General features: G+C 48.0%; 1 protein-coding gene across 1 annotated transcript in view; it reads right to left on the bottom strand.

Annotated features, from left to right (window-relative positions):
- LOC107114251 (transient receptor potential cation channel subfamily V member 6-like) overlaps positions 1-14,077 on the bottom strand; it is a gene marked incomplete at its 5' end in the record, with an annotated part of 16,564 nt that extends 2,487 nt beyond the window's left edge. The window contains 10 exons of the mRNA XM_015415692.1: positions 3,932-4,038; positions 4,270-4,538; positions 5,356-5,422; positions 5,971-6,136; positions 6,516-6,592; positions 8,154-8,240; positions 10,116-10,328; positions 11,132-11,278; positions 12,245-12,420; positions 13,979-14,077. Of these exons, the coding sequence (XP_015271178.1) occupies positions 3,932-4,038; positions 4,270-4,538; positions 5,356-5,422; positions 5,971-6,136; positions 6,516-6,592; positions 8,154-8,240; positions 10,116-10,328; positions 11,132-11,278; positions 12,245-12,420; positions 13,979-14,077 (1,408 nt within the window). The remainder of the gene's footprint in view (positions 1-3,931; positions 4,039-4,269; positions 4,539-5,355; positions 5,423-5,970; positions 6,137-6,515; positions 6,593-8,153; positions 8,241-10,115; positions 10,329-11,131; positions 11,279-12,244; positions 12,421-13,978) is intronic.
- Positions 14,078-14,532: the final 455 nt, after the last annotated feature.

The raw sequence follows: 14,532 nt of genomic DNA, 5'->3' as shown, positions 1-14,532 counted from the left end.
GCGTGTTGCTAGGCCTGCTTGCTAGCTGAATCACCTCATGGGAAAATACATCTACCAGGCTTGCTTGCTAAGCTGAATCATCACAGTGAGAAATACAAGAGGCCTGCTAGCTTTACTGGATGGATCATCACTTGGGAAATGTACAATAGGTTGCTGCATTGTTCGGTACAAATAACTGTGCATTGGTATTTATCCTCCATCAGGAGGAAGACAGTTGGACTCTTCGTGTTATATAACTTAGTCTGAAAGTGTTTGAAAATGTGATGTTGTAGTTTGAAAGTGTTTACAATACACTAGAGTTGATGTTGTGTATAAAAAGCAAATATATTTAACTATAAGTACATGTGAATATTGTATTTATTATTTCAACACGGTGTTTTCTGTGTTTATCTAACTTAGCCGTGTTCCCTGTGTGCTTGTTGTCACTCCTGAACTATAACAACATGACTGCTAAGAACCAGCCCATATAAGCGAGAAGAAAACATCAGGTTTCTTGGTACTGAAAGGTAAAGGTAAAGATCGTTTTCCAAGGAGCATATGAAAAGAATCCCCTGTGGACCCTGCAGGCAAGAAGCATTCCCGGCAGAAACGCAGAATCCTGCATGCAACCACCACTCCAGAAATGAACATCCGTAATCCAAACAAGACTTTCCGCATTTGCCTGCCACTCTAGATTTTCTCAGTGTTCGAGTCAAGGCAATTAAAGTCCAGGGCAAAACAGCATCCAATTAATCCAGGGCAACAGCAGGCTGAAACTGGTCTGGCCACTGAAGGGAGGTAATGTAATACAGAACGAGAGAAAAAATGGAATAAAAAGAAGGTTGAACTCGATTTTAGTGCAGAATGGGGGGGGGGAACCTGGATTAAAAAGAAGGTTGAATCTGATTTTACTGCAGAGTTGCTTGGAAGACACCGCAGTGAGCATGGATTAAAAGAAGAGTGCAGAAAGGGCCTTCACGTATTCATGGATGTCTATCAGAGGCTGCCAGCCATAACGACCCAGCCTCCTGCTGGGAAATCAAAAGGTGGGATGTAATATTTGCAATGGAACTTCTAATCTGTATTGTCCACTTGAGGAAGAGCCACCTAATTTTTAGGGAGATTCTGTAGGTTAGAGAAAGGCCTCAAACTGTGCCAGGCAAACAGTAGGGGACAGGCCTGCATGTTCAGAGGCATGAGGTGCCCCTTCTCCATTCTGGTGGGTACTTGCAAGGGGGAGGAGTAACCCTTGCAAAACAAAGTCATTCCTCTTGGGTGCAGCTTTACTTGCCCCAAGAAGATGAGTTGGCACACCAGGCCCCGCCCCCATTTCCTGGCAACCCTAGGATGTGACGTTCAAGTGGTCCTATCAGTAGCAGCTGGACCTTCCCATCATGAGATTTGCCGGCTCAGGACTCCATGTGACCTGAACACCCTAATGTGTATAGCCCTAATGCAGGAAACACAGGCTTGCAGAAAATTTATATCAGACAGCAAAACCTATCAGGTGTCCCGGACTGGCTGCAACCCCCTTGTGAGCCAAGCCTAGATTTGCAGCTGCCTACTGAATGATGTGGATAGCCGGTGAATGGCGATTCTCAAATCCCGTGGCTTCTACCGCTAAAAAGGGCACTGAAACATAATGAAAACAAAAAGGACCCTTGTGATACTCCTACCGGATTTATTGAGGGCAAACGCTTTCATGAATTAAGAGCCCACTTCAGGAGATCAATGGAACTCCTTGCAGTCTTTAAGACGCTACAGGGCTCCTCATGCCTGCCCCTCAGGAATTTAGAATAATGAAAATAATTAAACGCAGCATGTGAGTGTCCCATTCCTCCCAAGTGACTTTTAAAAGGGGAACATTTTAAAGTAGCTCGAATAGGTGTTCAAGTTTGGTGTAGTGGTTAAGTGAGCGGACTCTAATCTGGGAGAATTGGGTTTGATTCCCCACTCCTCCACTTGCACCTGGCTGGATGACCTTGGGCAAGCCGTAGTTCTGATAAGAGCTGCTCTTGAAAAAAAGAGCAGTTTCTGTCAAGAGCTCTCTCAGCCCCGCCTACCCCACAGGGTGTCTGTGGTGGGGAGGGGAAGGGAAAGGAGTTTGTAAGCCGCTCTGAGACACCTTTGGCTAGTGAAGGGCGGGGTATAAATCCAATATCTTCTCTTCTTCTTCTTCAAGAGCTAATGTCTCATTCAGGGTTACAGAGTTCTAGCCGTTATCTAGCACAGTATTTACATGTGATCCTTTCCCTGCAGGTTTATTCACCTCCATTGCTCATGGAATTTCCCAAACTGCCAATGAGAATTATTAGGTGCTGGCTGTTTTGGAAAGTTGGAACAAAATATGTTGAAGGATTTTCAGAGAGGAAGCTTAATGATATATAAAAACCCCCCTTATATTTTCCACCGGCCATGCAGAAAAGTATTAACATTTAATTGTTCTGGAAAGAGCTGCGGGGATCGTTGCGGCCTGAAGCTTGGCCGAGTCCCAGGATAGCCTGTTGGCAAAGCTGTTATTTTAAATCACACACAAAGGGGATGACTGTATCCAGTGTGCATAAAGAGTAGATTAGCTAGCTCCGTGCCAAGATAGGACACCCGGGAAGAATTCAACGGTGGATGTGTGTGAATTTCTCTCAATATAACCATTAACTTTCATCCAAAGATCTAGTTACCTTCAGAGGGACAATTTTAGATCATGCTGGAACCGAACTGCCTGAGACCAAAAAGAAAAGCACACTGCTACCCTAGATCTTGATACAATTTACCTTTGCATTGGTAGACAAAGTGTGATGGGCTGTAACTGAGGCTTTACCTAATGCTACACTGAATACACTGATAGACTGTGGTGGCTCAAGTGGTTAAGATGCTGAACTGCAGACTGGTGTGAGCTCCCGCCTCTGGTCCCAGCTCCTGCCAACCTAGCAGTTCGAAAGCAAGAAATTGCAAGTAGATAAACAGGTACCACTTCAGTGGGAAGGGAACAGCGTTCCGTGCACCTCGGCGTCTAATCATGCTGGCCACATGACCACGGAAATGTCTTTGGACAGCGCTGACTCTTCGGCTTGGAAACGGAGATGAGCACCGCATCCCTAGAGTCGGGTTCGACTGGTTTTCGAGCAAGGGAAACCTTTACCCTTACACTGAATCTTAGTGTAAAACAATGGGAGGTGGGGTGATGGTTATGCATTTTCTAAAAATGCCCCCATTCTACTACTTGGCATTTTGGACCAGTTCATTGTCTCTAAATGCTAGAATTGCCATATATCCTTTTGGGAGAGGGCAAGGGAAACCTTTACCTTTACACTGAATCTTAGTGTAAAGCAATGGGAGGTGGGGTGATGGTTATGCATTTTCTAAAAATGCCCCCATTCTACTACTTGGCATTTTGGACCAGTTCATTGTCTCTAAATGCTAGAATTGCCATATATCCTTTTGGGAGAGGAGATCTAACCCCAGTGGGTTTTGCCCACTGGCACTCTAGTGGCTGGTGGGAGAAAGGGGGGGGAGGAAATCACTGCTGGTGTGGTGTCACTTCCAGGGAAACCAGAAGTGACATCAGCCCTCTCTAGGCATAACCGAAACCTCTACAGTTTTACCAAAGAGCTTCTAGTGTCTCCTAGAAAGGTGTGACGTCACTTCTGTATTTCCCCAAAAGTGATGCCACGCCATCGCAGACATCCCCCCCCCCACCTACCACACTCCTGGTCTCCCTCATGCTGCCAGGCCGGGTCTGATAACTCTACTATCTGCAGCTGTTTGGCACTCTTTCATTAAATACAGTTGATTTCTTCCTTCTAGAAATAATGGGGTCATGATGTACTCCAATGGTACTACTGAAAGGAAAGTACTGATTTCCTCCAGCACTAATAATGCCTGTTCCTCATGTGCAATCCTTTTCTGCCATAGAAGATCTGCAGCTACTGCTGATTTGATGTGCTGGATTTACCTGAGATACCATCGGTCGCCCAGTCCGTATTCTTTCCCGCAGATCCCCGACCGAGGCCAAAGACATCGTGGGAGTTTCCGTTCTAGCATGACTGTCGTGGCAACAACCTAGAACACACGATTTGAAAAAGATGGATGCTCAAAAGACAGTGAGGCAGAGAGAAAATCATGGCAGTAGGATGCAACATTTCAGCAAATTAAGAAAAGCCAATTAAAGATTCTAAAAAGTGGCTCCTGTTGAGCTCTTAGAAATTATAGGGAGTAAGGAAACCCGAGTCTGTGTTTTAGCCAGGGTGGCCGGCAGGATTTAGTTGCCTGGTTTCCTTGAGCTGAACTCACCTGAGCTCGCCAAAGCTCATCCCGCTCATGGGCCACCCGCCAATGCGTGTCACCCATCATGGCTATCAGGAGATTGAGCATCAGGAGGGTGGCAATGACAGCGAAGGCGGAGTAGGTGATCCCGTACATGAAGGGCAGGTCCACTTCATAGTTGGCCGGTCCATCGATGATGGTGAGGAAGAGCTCAAAAGTGCTGAAGAGCGCCATGGGATAGTTGTAGAAGTGGCCCAGCATGTCAGGATCTTGCGTTTGGAAGATGATGTAAAAAGCTGGCAAGGGTGGAGGTTGGGGGGGGGGAAAGAGAAAGCAATTTCCTACGTGAACCTGTGAACACCACTGGTGCTGTGCAAAAGGGCATTTGTTCATTTATTTGATTTTTAGACTGCCCTCCCCTGTGTGGTATACATCATGTCGATAAATACATCTATGAATCAACCGTAAATCAAATTAAGACCGTTAAAACAATCAAAATAGTAATAACACCATTTCAGAATGGCGTTTTAAGGACGCTTTCTGTCCTTTTCCTGCGAGGGAGGGAGAGATGGAGGAGGCCAAGCCCGATGGCATTTTAGGACACTTTAAGTCCTTTCCCCAAAAGGACAGAGGAGAGATGGAGGAGGCCAGGCTTGATGGGAAGCACTGCTGTCCTAAACTGTAGGCCTGGTGGAAGATTTCTGTCTTACACTAAGTCCCACAGGGCCCGAATGTTGTTAGGCAGAGAGTTCCACCAGGCCAAAAAGTTCCACCCGGGCCAAAAAGGCCCTCGCTCGAGTCGAGGACAGCCGGATGCCTTTCAGACCAGGGATCAGCAGATGGCTTACAGGATGCTCCCAATCTGGGGTAGCTTGGCAAGACTTCATTGGTGCATGTGGCCTTACGGTTGCCAGCTCTGGGCTGAACAGGGATCGGAATCCGGTTCTTCAGGACCACAGAACCGTCCAGAATCACAGGCTGCCCTCCTCGGGCTTACAAGTTTGGCTCACATGATGCAGTCTGGCATCGTTCAGTGGCAGGACATACATACAAGCAGACGTCAGCCGCTGCCATATAAACCCATTTAGAAATGTACTTAAATGCGCCACTTACCAGAAGCAAAGCCAAGGATCACCACCGCCATTAGCCAGCAGAAGCGCATGAGGTCCCCAAAGATCATCTGCACACAGAAAGAAATGACAGATTTCTTCTAGTTTACCCTGAACCTGCTGCCGATCAACAGCGAGGTGCAGATTGCTGGGTTCGAGAATGTTAATGGGCAGCTGGCCATGCACAGTTCCATAGGAGGAGGAGCATTTAAGCACAGGGATGTCCTGAATATGGGTGGACTTCTGGTCCCTGTCCAACAGCCAGGTCTCCATTGCTGTGGACAATTATTCTGAACTGACAGTAGGCTTGCAACTGTTATCACTGGTTGCGTGGAGGACTAAAGAGGCCAGCGCTTGAACCAGTTGCACTTATGGTCCAACACTGTTCAGATCTGCATTATGCTATGCTTCCAAAGAAGGAACACGATGCACAAGGAGGCTAATGGCAGGTAATAATATCGCCACTTGGCTGTTTGTGGTCTAAGCTGCATTTAGCTGCAGAAAGAGAGGGGTGGATTTCACATGTTCTGAATCTGAGCTTCCTGGAGAGGGGACTGATGATAACAAAGACCCCTCTAACAGAGCGACACTTGATCCAGAGAGATGGCGCGTCACTTACTTTTTGGATCATGATGGTGAAGGGCCCCAGCATCTGAAACCCTCGCGCGAAATACATGACGTTGCACCAGCCAAGCACCAGAGCAAAGGACAGGGGGACCACCTCTCCCGTAGAGCCGGTGAGACGCATCACCATGGTCACCAGGATCATACAGGCGTACGTGATGCTGTAAAAGAGCAGTGAAGGGTCACACATCGGACCTTTGACCCCAGCCTTCCCAAATTCCCAGGGCTTTATAGGCTAGGGTTGCCAAGCCGAGCCTGGCAATCGGCAGGAGGGTTGGAGGCAGGGAAGTGGTGGTGGGGAATGGCAGTGCCAGAGGGACAATATCACTTCCAGGAGAAACCACAGAGTTTCTGGTGATCCCTAGAGTGACCTGCCACCCTTTCCGGGTCTTCCCTGGAAGTGATACTGTCGTGTCGGCAATGCTGTTTTTAATTCCCCCCACACACACTGTCACTCCATGAGTACCCTTCACCACTGGGGGCTTGGGAGTCCTAATACAGGTCATTCAAGCACCCACACTCACAAGAAACAGATCTTACATGATGACATGGAAAGGTCCTCCAAGGATCGTTTGTCCAAAGTACTTGGTGGCTCCAACTCTGACGATATCTGGAATCTGAGGGAGAGAGCCGTTGATCAAATGGGTGGTCTTTTTAAGGAGCAAACCTTGCAGATAACCAGTCTGTCCACCTTTATGGTCACAACTCCAGGCATGCAGTGGCCCCGGGAGACCTAAACCACCTCTCGCGGTTGACAAGCACATCGCCGAAGGCCTCCAGAATATTTTTTAATGTTAGAACTCAGCCCTGGAGTTGATACAGTAATTGTCACAAACATGTGCAGTGGCCATCTCTCACCCAAAAAGAATCAGGGGGAGGCCGGGGGAGGCAGGAAAGAGTAGAAAAACAAACTGCTCCACACAGGCCCGGCTCCCCCTCCCTGGGACCTCCCGTGTTTGTGTACACTGAGAAGTCTTAGCTCCCAGAATGCTAAAAGCCTGGATCCAGGTGGACATCAAAAGCAAGTCCCATGCATGTATGCGGCTTACATCCTCCTCCTCCTCTGTTCTATCCTCACAGCAATCCTATGAGGTAGGCTAGACAGAGAGTGTGTGACTGGCCCAAGGTCACCCAGCAAGTTTCCATGGGACAAGTGGGGATTTAAACCTGGCTTTCCCATGTCTTAGTCTGACACTTTAACCACTACACCATGCTGCCTCTTTAAGAGAACAAGTAACTCCGAATGGTTCTTTTCCAACTGTATTTTGTAAGTCTCAGGGGGATTTTTGGTGAGTATTTTGCGTGTTTGTGTGTCTATGTGTGCGCGCAGAAGTCATGGTTGACTTCTGGCAACCCCTAGTGGGGCTTGGACATTCAGAGAGGTGGCTTGCGATTGCCTGCCCCTGCGTTCCGGCCCTGGTATTCCTTCGAGGTCTCCCGTCCAAGTACTTGCCAGGGTCGGCCCTGCTTAGCTTCTGGAATCTGACAAGATTGGGCTTGCCTGGGCGATCCAGGTCAGGGCTGTAAGTCTCCGTTTTGAAATGCCAGAGAATTTACAGAGAGCAATATTTCCTAAGAAGAAGAGTTGGATTTATATCCCGCTCTTCACTCGGAGTCTCAGAGCGGCTTACGATCTCCTTCCCTCCCTCTCCCCACACCCTGTGAGGGAGGTGGGGCTGAGCGAGCTCTGAGAGGGCTGTTCCTGTGAGAACAGCTCTGAGAGAACTGTGGCTTGCCCAAGGTCACTCAGCTGGCTGCATGTGAAGGAGTGGACAATCAAACCCGGTTCTCCAGATTGGAGTCCGCCGCTCTTAACTACTACACCCGACTGTTCATTATTGTTAGTCACTAATAAGCTCACTACCCTGACCTGGATAGCCCAGGCTAACCTGATCTCATTGGATCTCGGGAGCTAAACATGGTCAGCCCTGGCTAGCGTTTCCATGGGAGACCACCAAAGAATCCCAGGGTCGCTACGCAGAGGCAGGCCATGGCAAGCCACCTCTGAACGTCTCCTGCGTTGAAAACTCCACAGGGTTGCCGTTAGTCAGCTGTGACTTGACGTCACTTCCCACCGCTGCCACCGCCAATAATCCTGTTGACTTCATTTCAGTACTTATCAATTTGGAACATAGGTGCGCATCAAGAATAGAGGGGAGCAGAAGCAGTTCCTCGTACCTCTAGAATCAAGATCACTATGGCCCCAATCACGGTGATGAGTTCACCCACCAGTCTGATGTCATCCTCGGGAGTGATGTAAGATTCCTGAAAAGAAGACATGACCCGTGCTGTTAGAGATGCCGCTTAGCCAAGCTGCAGTCTGTTCGTGGGGACCAACCTCGTTGCATTCCCCGCTCAAATCAAAATGCAGGTGATAACCGAGAAACAGCCAGCGTTACGGTATATTTCCAGCTGTAGGGCAGTCGGTCAATAGTTTATCGTCTATAGCCATTGGCAGGGCTATTTTTGGACAGGAACACACAGGAACGGAGTTCCGGCTGGCTTCAGAGTTGGCCATGCCCACTACAGCCAAAACCTCTGCATGCGTGGCTACAGAGGGAAGGCCTGGAGAGCGACCCCCCCCGGTGACTTCGGGGAGGGCGGGCCAGGGGGGTCCTGGAAGGATCGAGGAGGCATTTAAATGCCTTCCCCGGTCTGTCGAAGGGTCAGCTTGCCCGGGCTCCCTGCGGGGCACCCAGGCAAACCAAGGGAAGGCATGGGGGTGTGGCCTAATATGCTAATGAGCTACACTGTCAGGGGTATGGCCTAATATGCTGATGACTTTCTGCTGTTGGGTGTGGCCTATTATGCTAATAAGTTCCTGCTGGGCTTTTTCTACAAAAAAAGCCCTAGCCATTGGCCATTACAAGTTTAAAAGAACCACCAATTACATTAATAAATATAGCCGTAAAACTAAGATACAGAAATCAAAGCATAAAAAGACTAAGACGGGTTAAAACTTGATAAACTATAGTTTCAGGGAACTGCCCCCAGCGCTACCCTCTCAGATCTTAGCATCTTTGCTGCAAAGGCAAACAGAGAGGCTCTATAAGATACATATGCAACATGATCAAATAGCAGGTATACAATCTTCTCTTCTACAGTATATGGATTTATGGCAGATAGAATTCCTGCTCAAAAATTAACCCTAGGGTAAGTGTATAACGGACAGAATAAGATATAATGAGGTAAATCCTCTGGCGTGATCCGCAGATGCAGACATGTTGGTCCATTGGTAGCTGGTGATAGTGGCCGGTCAGAACAGCCGTTGGCATAGATTGACATTGGAATGAAGTAAAAGTCGCCCTAAGAATGTGGTTAGAAATATTGACCAAATAAGCTGATCTACAATGGTCTAGTTTAAATTGTTTGTACCACGGTACTGCTTTGGATCTTACAACTGAAGATCGGTCAATCAGAGCATCAAACATTTCCAGCTGTATGTTCTGCCATGACCTTTAGGGGGTTAAACTGGATGAGGGGCTAAGAGACCTGTGGACACCTTTAAAGCTAAACTGCATCTTTGCAGCCCCAAAGCAGGTAAGGAGATGGGTGCCCCCCCCCGGATGTCTCCCTTTCCGAGCTCTATCTGATCCAAACTGGAGGCATGTAGGATTGGGATTTATCTTTGGAAAACGGTGAGAAGATCCAATCTAAAATCGGACATATCGCCATTGTCAAAAGAGAACGGATTTCTGTTCCTGTGTGGTGGGTCTGTAAAACAGCAGCAGTTTTTGGAGATCTAGTTAAGGAAACCACTGAATACCTTGAAAATTTCTCCCTCTTTTAATCCAATTTTTTAAATTCTGAACTTCTCTGCATATACAGTTTAGGAGTCTAGACAGGGCTTAGTACATTATCTTATAGTGGTGCTAAAATTCATTTTTGCTAGACACTGGAAATCACAATCCCATCAAGGTAAACAAGAAGAGATAGGTCCAGGGCACGACTCTACAGAAAGCAACTCCATTTGTCCATTTGCATTCAAAAATTTCTACAGATAGTATTTGTGTTATGCTAGGTGGGGAGAGCTGATTGTTAAACAGAGATCTAACAGGAAAGATAGACAACCGGTACAGATATCGTCTCCTGTAATAATTTACATTATGGACCAATATTCTTGCACTAACGAGAACTTACCTGCAACGGTTTCTGGACCAATAGCACGTTGTCTCTTTCATCTGTTTTGTTGTAGCCCCGGTGTTTCAGAGGCCGGTAGACACAACACATTGTGAAGCAGCTCATATACAATATGTAGAACACGGCCAAGACGCAGAAATACGGCCTTCCATACTTATTCCACTTAAGGTTTACCAACTCGCTCACCGGGGTCAGGTCTAGGATTCGCCGAGCCTAGAGAACAGAAAGACGTGATTGGCCAAATAGTCCTTCCCAAGGAGACACCTCCCCCCCCATAAGCAAGTGACCGTGAAGGATACGAAAAGCAGTACAAAAGATGGAGCGTAGATCAGATTTAAAAGACAAAGTATCGCTCTAGTATTTTTTATCCCACTTGTCCTCCAGCACCCGTATTTCTCCCTCCCCTCTTGTAGCCTCACATTAATCCTGCGTGGTGGGCTGGGCTAAAAGTGTGGTTGGCCCAAGATCACTCACGAACTTCATGGCAGAGTAAGGATTTGAACTCAGATCTCCGAGATCCTACTCTGACACTCTAACATCTACATGAGCCAGTTTGGTGTCGTGGTTAAGTGCGTGGACTCTAATCTGGGAGAACCGGGTTTGATTCCCCACTCCTCCACTTGCACCTGGCTGGATGACCTTGGGCAAGCCGTAGTTCTGATAAGAGCTGTTCTTGAAAAAGAGCAGTTTCTGTCAGAGCTCTCTCAGCCCCACCTACCTCACAGGGTGTCTGTTGTGGGGAGGGGAAGGGAAAGGAGTTTGTAAGCCGCTCTGAGACTCCTTTGGGTAGTGAAGGGTGGGGTATAAATCCAATCTCTTCTGCTTCATCTCTTCTACATGTAGAATCATGCAACTGCTTAGAGTTTCGATTCCAAAGGACCATTGTAAATGTTAAACAGGCACAACAACAGCCAAATCGTTCAGGAAGGGGGCCCAGGCCCATGCCAGAACTCCACCCTTCGACTTCCTGTTTCCTGTCCTACAATACTATATCGCCCAGCAAACTCCCAAAATACCTCTCTGTTTTTAGTGGTGACAATAAGCTCCAGGAGAGACTGGTCATCACCCCACGAGTCAATTTCTGTGAGGTCATACAAGGTGGATGACAAAGGTCCATAGGTCCACTGGACATGCTTTCTTCTTTGCATTAGGTGCTGGAACATCTGATCATTGGGAAGCAAAAATACCCTTCGATTAGACTAGATGAGATCAGGGGCAGGTAGACGACAACACAAGACCCTGCCTCCCCTACCCTCCTGCTGGTTGTCAGCCACAGGCCAGTCACCCTACAGCCAATGTTCCCTCTAAGCTGTGGAGTCTCGTGAGCAATTATTCTGCTTTATGAGCTACTGGCATTAAAGCTGTGAGCAAGCAATTTGGCTACTGCATAAATTAGTTGGCTCTGGAGCCATCCTCCCTGAGCTAAGACAAAAATGTGTGAGCCGGAGGCTAAAAACCTGTGAGCTAGCTCACACTAACTCAGCTTAGAGGGAACACTGCCTACAGCCACCACAAAATGGCTGCCATGGATGCAGGGCCAATATCGGTTTGGCGACCTTGAGGACAGTATCAGTCAAAATATGCCCGGGAGGTTGCAAGCCAAGTGTCTGGCTTCAGTGGAGGAAGCTGCTTCGAATCGGGCCCTCTCTGCAGGTGCAAAGGCAGTGCCTTTTGGGTTCTTCCAAAGTACCTGAAGAAACAGAGGAGGGCTGGGCTGGCCTCTCTGCTTTGGATAAGAGATGCTTTACAAAGGGAAGAGCAGGCTTCCTGCATGGCCACAAGGAGATGCCTCCGTGTGTAGAAAGGCTGTGACTCTGGCCAAGCCAAGGGCCCGTGGCTGTAACCCACCTGCCCACAAGGATCTCGGGTCTCTGTTCAAGAAGCATTGGATTGTTTTCCCTAGACTCCGGGAGCAAGTGGGTGCCAGGTTATTTTTCTACGAAATGACCCCTGCTAGTGGGTGCCAGGTTGCCCCAGGGCACCACGATAGGGACTGTTGCTCTGAAATGTCTACATGTTTTATTTATTTCTATTTCTTCTTCACATTTATAGCCCGCCCTCCCAGCTCAGGGTTATAGAACATGACATCCTAAAGGCAGCAAGATGTGCCTCTGCAGCAGCTCACGCACCACGGTGTTGCCTTCCACACCCGCCAGCTTAAACGGAGTCAGCCCCTCGTTGTTGGGAACCGAGTCCAGGGCTCCCAGCTCCTCGTGTTCCTTTGCGTAGCAGAGAAACAGATTGTACATTTGACACGCAGACGCCTTGTTGGGCTGGAGAACCAAGATGTGGAGGACAGTGTTACCTGCAGCGGCACAAAGAGAAAAATCATGGATCACGCCCGAATCTAGAGGACAGTCTGATAGCCAACAGACAGTCCTTACCCCAACTTCTCTTAAAATGCATTTTAGTAGCTGCCATTGCTGAGAGAAGAGCCTAGTAACAGAAGCTGAGGAATGTCACTTTTATGCAGGAACTCATTAGCATAATAGGCCACACTCAACAGCAGAAACTCATTAGCCTATTAGGCTATATAGGAAGCAGTATGTTCTATGCAAATTTGATATTACTCCAGTCTTGTCAGATCTTGGAAGCTAAGCAGGGTCAGCCCTGGTTAGTGTTTGGATGGGAGACCAGGGTCATAACAGAGAGACAGGCATTGGCAAACTACTTCTGAACGTCTCTTGCCTTGAAAACCATATAGGGTTGCCATAAGTCAGGGGCAACTCGACAGCACTTTCCACCACCATCTTTACAAACTGCTGTCACCAACCTTCATATACACTCCCCACTGAAAATAATGGTCCCAAACTCCAAAAGATTTGTCATAACCTTTACATCTCTACCATCATCCACATATACATTTAACTGCTTACTGACTCACCAGCTTTGTGTGTGTGTGTGTGTGTGTGTGTATATATATATATGTATGTATGTATGTATTTACATTTAGTTTATTGCTGGACCACAATTAGGATTGTTTAAATAAAAAGGCTTATAGTCAAGCTGCACAAATGGCAGAATCATGTGCTCCAGCTGGACTGTCCCATCTCCAACAGCAAGCAGGGATTGCTTGTCTGAAGGTTCCTCAGAATTTAAAAGGAACCGCCCTGAATATTTATATACTCTATACTAGGGGTGCCAGGTTCCCAATGGGAGCAGGGAGTCTCTCGCCCCCAGCTCTTGTTTCCCACAGCCACTTTGGTGGCCAGTGGGGGGGGGGAATTAATTGCCATCAGTGTGACTGTGCCATGTCACTTTCATATGTGATGTCAGTCCACTCTAGGAACCGTCAAAAATTCGGTGGTAATACCATAGAGTTTTAGGCAATTCCTAGAGCGGACTGATGCAACTTCCAGGTTTCCCCCAGACGTGACATAATGCCCTTGCGCCTGTGGTGCCCCAATCCCCCACCCCTCTAGACTCCTGCAATGGATTCCTGCCACTGGCTGGAAACCCATAACAGAAGGAGTCTAGATGAATCCTTACCATGCTGATTTTCCGCAGACAAGGAACTTCTGCTTAATTTGCGGGGAAGCATTCAAACATGCAATACCCTCTGAAACCACCCACCCCTTGTTGGTTGCATCATGAGACGGTGCAATCTCAAAAATATCACTACCATTTGGTTCTATGGGGGAGTATTAAAAATGGGTCTTAGTTTCTCCCACAGGAAGAATCAGGATTTTATTGTTCACCAGCCGGTGTTGCTTATAATAACTCCCTTCAGCATCCTGCCTCCCCCTGTCCAGGTACTGACACCTTAAAGCAGGCAGAGGCCCACAGGGCAGGGAATCCACGGAACTGCCCTCTCCTCCAGAGCACGTTCCTCACAAGACATGACTCCTTGGAAGATTCCATACCTAAGGAGTCTTGCACTCTGGTGTCAGCCCCGTTTTCAATCAGCAGCTGCACAATCGATTCACTCCCTGCGCAGGCGGCGAAAGATAAAATGTGCTCTCCTGAGGAGGAAAGAGGGGGGGGAGGAATGGTGGTGAGGGAGATTAAATAAAGCAAATAACGTCAAGAGCACAATTTCAGATTGCACGGCAGAGGATGGGGGCAGGGAGCAAGACTGAGAGGCCAAAGTTTCAAAGGCCCCTATCGTGGATGTACTCAAGATTAAAACGGTACCCTGGGCAGCCAGTTCATTGGCCAATTTAATTTTCCACACCAAAAGCAATTTCTCTGTGTGTTGATGCCGTCACAGGACGCATTTCCTTGCCATCGTTCTGGGAATTGTTTGTAGGGTTGCCAAATGGCACTCACCTCCTTGGCGAGGGACTCCTGGGCAGCTCCCGATGCGTGCGCCGCATCTACGTCACCCGGATGTGACGTCATGATGCCGGGCACGCTGGGGGCGGGGCCACAGCCATTTGAGGGGAAAACATAGAGTTTTCCCCTCAAATGGCTGTGG

The sequence above is a fragment of the Gekko japonicus genome, unplaced genomic scaffold (genome assembly GCF_001447785.1).
Source record: "Gekko japonicus isolate JY-2015 unplaced genomic scaffold, Gekko_japonicus_V1.1 scaffold3937, whole genome shotgun sequence".
NCBI lineage: Eukaryota > Metazoa > Chordata > Lepidosauria > Squamata > Gekkonidae > Gekko > Gekko japonicus.
The sequence above is the reverse complement of the archived record's forward strand: the minus strand, read 5'-3'. Positions and strand labels throughout refer to the sequence as shown.